General features: G+C 42.8%; 1 protein-coding gene across 2 annotated transcripts in view; it reads right to left on the reverse strand.

The window, feature by feature from the left end:
* LOC101856191 (cyclic AMP-dependent transcription factor ATF-7) overlaps positions 1–4,492 on the reverse strand; it is a 24,550-nt gene that overhangs the window by 4,883 nt on the left and 15,175 nt on the right. For both annotated transcript variants that reach the window (XM_005101225.3, XM_035970502.1), the window contains exons 9-10: positions 1,752–1,981; positions 784–855 (exon numbers count right to left, since the gene is read on the reverse strand). In XM_005101225.3, coding sequence (XP_005101282.1) covers positions 784–855; positions 1,752–1,981 — 302 coding nt within the window. The remainder of the gene's footprint in view (positions 1–783; positions 856–1,751; positions 1,982–4,492) is intronic.

Consider the following 4,492-nt stretch of genomic DNA (forward strand, 5'->3'; position numbering starts at 1 on the left):
CCCCCCCGGCCTTTGAGATAATTGGAACGTACACAGTGTGCCCCACGCACGAGGTGAAAGGTTACACACATAGTACTACGTCACCAGCCTCTCTCACTCCCTGTGGCACCGCTAGTGGTTTGAAACATCAGGCCTAATTGACAACCAATAGACGACGGGTCTAATCTCGCGTCGAGTATCTCGTCTCCTAGAGTTCGTCCGTTCGCCCGCCCGCCCAGTGAATAAAATTGTGGAGCGGACCCAAAAAACGAACTGACATGAGGCTTGAGGTCCGCAGTCCGCTCGCTGAGAGAGTCAAATTGTGGAGCGGACCCAAAAAACAAACTGTCTTGAGGTTCGCAGTTCGCTCTCATGGCCGTCTGTTACCCGTTCACTCTGAATGAGTCCGCGAGTAACGAACCCGTCCGTCCGCTCGCCCCAACTCTACTTCACACGAATTTTCCTCCCTTCATCCTGATGGGAATGGGTACTCAGCCAGACAGGGCAAGAACTTGCGAGTATATTAGTGTTTTAGCGCCTATAAAACGGCAGCTTGCACTGCATGCTTCCCAGGAAGTTGAGATTGTTATAGAATGCTGTCAGGTCTGAAGGGGTAATTTATATTAGATTGTAAAGCGCATAGAGTTTACTGTTGAGCAGGAACTTGCGCTATACAAATGTTCTCTAATATCTATTATTATAATACCACAGTCCAAGACATCCACCTGTCTAAGGCAACTATTTTTCTCCTCGACAATGGGTGGCTGTCTTGGACAGTATTAACTGTACTCCTAAAACGCATACCTATTTCTCTCCAGAAACTTCCGTCTCCTCTCCTCAGAGTCACCATTCTCCGGGCTCATTTTCTGTCTCTTACTGTAAAAGAAATCATATGAGCAAAAAGTTATGAGTTGAATATTCTAGCATTGTTGACCTGTTCTTTTTCTGTTCTATTAAAAGGGTTTTATGGCACATGTAACTAGAAAGATGAACAGGAGCAACAGAGAGAAAAGATCTACCAAGGGACAACAGCAATGCCATTTATTTGAGTAAAGAGAAGCACATCCACAGTTACAATGAGAAGGGAAATTGTTTCAGTAAGCATTTTACGGCACTCGAAACACAATTAGTTCACATACGTGCTGAAGATTGGAAGTGTTACAAGAGAGTTACAAAAAAGTAGGAGAGATGGGGATGATATTTGTTTAAAAGGAAAAAAGGAACAAACCACCCCAGAGCACCAACTATCCACCCATAGTGAAGCGAAAAAAAAACCCAAGACAGACAGAAACAAAGGAGGAAGAGTAAAGACATAAAATTTACCAGTGACCCCTTCCAACCACTCAAAATGAAAATACTGAATGAGAAGACAAAACGGAACACAGTTAAGTGCTCATCAAACTAGAAGTGGTCAATGTAAAAAACAAAAAAAAATCAAGCAGCTGGACAAGAAAGTTTACATGTTTTTCATTCTTCCATAAGAATTGGCAAAAAATTAATAAAATTAACTCTTACAGCCAGATCCGGTTTAAGAAACTTTTTTCTCCAGTTTAAGAAAATGTAAGACTTCTGCTGAACATTTGTCAGTCTACGCACAAGATGAACACATCAACGTATCTACATGAAACAATAATGAGCCAACGACACACGCAAATAAAGCGGGGAAAAAAAAAGCAATATAAATTTTGTAGCTTGATATAATTTAAGCAGGAACCCCATGATTTCCTCGACAAGTATGGTGAAGGTTGCCGAGGCGACAAAAGCTTCCTTGCCTGTCTATGGAGTAATCCGACGAGTCGGAGAGGTTGACCTCTGACCCTGGCGAGTCCACCATCATAACTGGGGAGGAGTTAGTTAGGATGACCTGCTGGCCGCCGGCGCTGTGTGATGGGATGGAGGCGGCCGCCGAGGCCGGGACAAAGGCGGAGTTGGTCGGGGTGAGGGCATGGTCGGCCATCTTGGAAGTCGGGCTCACCTGGTTCCGCAACTGGGCTTTTAACCTCTGGGGAGGAATAAAAAAATATTTTCAATGTAGGTATTTTCGTGCCCCCATCAACACACTTTAGGGGAAGAATCAGTTACAGAACAACTACAATAATAATAACAAAAATAATAATTGTAACGAAAAGAGAGCACTTTGTTTAGTTTAGTTTTAGTAAGAATTTTACATCACTAACAACACAGTTGTGTGTGTGCTTGGAGTAAGGTCCAAATTGTAGGAAATTTCGGATATTAAAACAAGGGCATATTCTTGTAGCAAGTGCAATGCTGATTTTAACATTTTTTCAAATATCTTCAATAGTTTTAAAGATATGCCACATTTTGTAAAAAAGGGTGTAAAAAAAACTAAGTTTGGAGAAGAACGGTTTTAACCTCAGTTTCTAGCATACTTTTAACCTTAAGTGGAATACAACAGGTTGCAAAAATAGTTAATAACAAAATATTTAGACTTAAAATATTATAAAATCCTTTCAATATGTTATTTTAAAAAAGTTAAACATGCGTTTTCTCAAGGAACTAAATTTTTGACCAGGTGCGACTTTTTTGGCCTTTTCACCCCGTTGCTCAAAATTAGCTTTACCGACAACTGGGACCTTCCTCAACACGAACGCAAAATTAGATGTCACAGTGCCGAAGATTAAAGGTGTTACAGTAATAGAATGTAACATGCCAAGAAATGAAGGTGGGAATGCGCCAAGAAAGATGTTTGATAGGGAAGATGGAGCCAACCACCCACAAATAGCATTTGAGTAGGGAATAGTTCAACAGCAAGCTCTTCACGCTTTACAATCTATATATTTTGGGAGAAAGAGAGAAAGAGAGACAGACAGACAGACAGACAGACAGACAGACAGACAGACAGACAGACAGACAGACAGACAGACAGACAGACAGACAGACAGAGAGTGAATGTGTGCGTGTGAGTGTGTGTGTGTGTGCGTGCGCACGCTGGCTCATGTGTGTGTGTTGAGTGCATGTGTGTGCATTTAGGCCAAAGAAATGGGTTAAGTCTATATATTTTGGGAGAGAGAGAGAGAGAGAGAGAGAAAGAGAAATAGACAGACAGACAGACAGACAGACACAGAGTGAGTGTTTGTGTGTGTGTGTGTGTGTGTGTGTGTGTGTGTGTGTGTGTGTCAGCTTCACCAATTCGCAAACAAACAACAACAAAAATAAAGAATAACAAGACCAACTTTAAATTACTGCACACAGGTACAAAAATCTCATTATACAGTCGAACCTGCCTTCACGGAAACCTGTATAAAACGGAAACCTGTCTTAACAGAATCCCCCCGCTCTCCCCTTGTACCTGTATAAAGCGGAAACCTGTCCAACGCAGAAAGGAAAAGAAAAATCCGCTCCCTTCCATGGGTTTCACCTGTAGGCTAGGCCGCAGCCACACTGCAGATAGCGCTGGCCTGGGGCTGGCCTGGGTCACGGGGCTAGTGGAGCACCGTTCATGGTGCCAGAGCTGGTGTGTTCATCTGGGGCTGGAGCAAGGAGGTTACAGTAAGGTCCTTGGGTTGGGGCTAGAACTAAGAGCTTAAAACCATTTCTGTCCACTGCGGTATCATCCTCGCTTCTTACACTTAAACATAACACAGGTGGAAGGCATGTTTACTAATTGACTTGCCTTATCTCAAGGACCTCGGAATAAAACCTTCTTTCTTCTAGATTTCAGTGCCCATGTCGGGCAGAGCACAGCGCAGGTAGACCATAGTTCCGCTGCAAGAGAAGGCTCCTGTCAGGCGTGCGGTGCCGCCCACAGAGCATCCTCCATTACTGTAGCCTCCTTGGGCTAGAACTAGGACAGAAGTCATTGAGGCGCGTCTCCTGCACAGTGGTCTCCTGTGTTAACATTCTTTTCCTGGGAAATATTTTAGGTCTACACACGTGTTGTTTAAGTTTCAGTTCCTGCATCTTGCGGTTTTCATTTACTCTGCGTTATCTTCATCTTCTCTAGAAATCATTATGTCTGACGACGAAGAAACCGTAATTGTTTTACTTCTTTTGAAGAAGCTATCGCAAAAGAAAAGAAGAAGATCATGGATTCACCCTATCAACGCCAAAAGGGACTCAAGAGGAATTTTATGTCGACTTTATCCCCAACTTTGTGATGACGAGGAGAAGTTTTTTAATTACACACGAATGTCGAGGTCATCCTTCGAAGAATTACTGAACATTGTCAGTCCTAAAATTTACCGGCAGGATACGAATTTCAGGAAAGCCATAACAGCCCGGGAGAGACTACTCGTCACCTTGAGGTTGGTTTGTTTTAAATCTTTGTATTCAAATAAATATATACATGTATAAAAATTTACTAGATCTAGTTCTAATCGCTTTACATCTTCTGTGGGTGCCTAGTAAAAAGCATGAAATAAAAAACTACTTAACACTAATTACTTCCCTCGCCCCCCCCCCTCTCTCTCTCTCTCTCTCTCTCTCTCTCTCTCTCTCTCTCTCTCTCTCTCTCTCTCTCTCTCTCTCTCTCTCTCTCTCTCTCTCCCTCCCT

The sequence above is a fragment of the Aplysia californica genome, unplaced genomic scaffold, assembly GCF_000002075.1.
Source record: "Aplysia californica isolate F4 #8 unplaced genomic scaffold, AplCal3.0 scaffold00275, whole genome shotgun sequence".
Lineage (NCBI taxonomy): Eukaryota > Metazoa > Mollusca > Gastropoda > Aplysiida > Aplysiidae > Aplysia > Aplysia californica.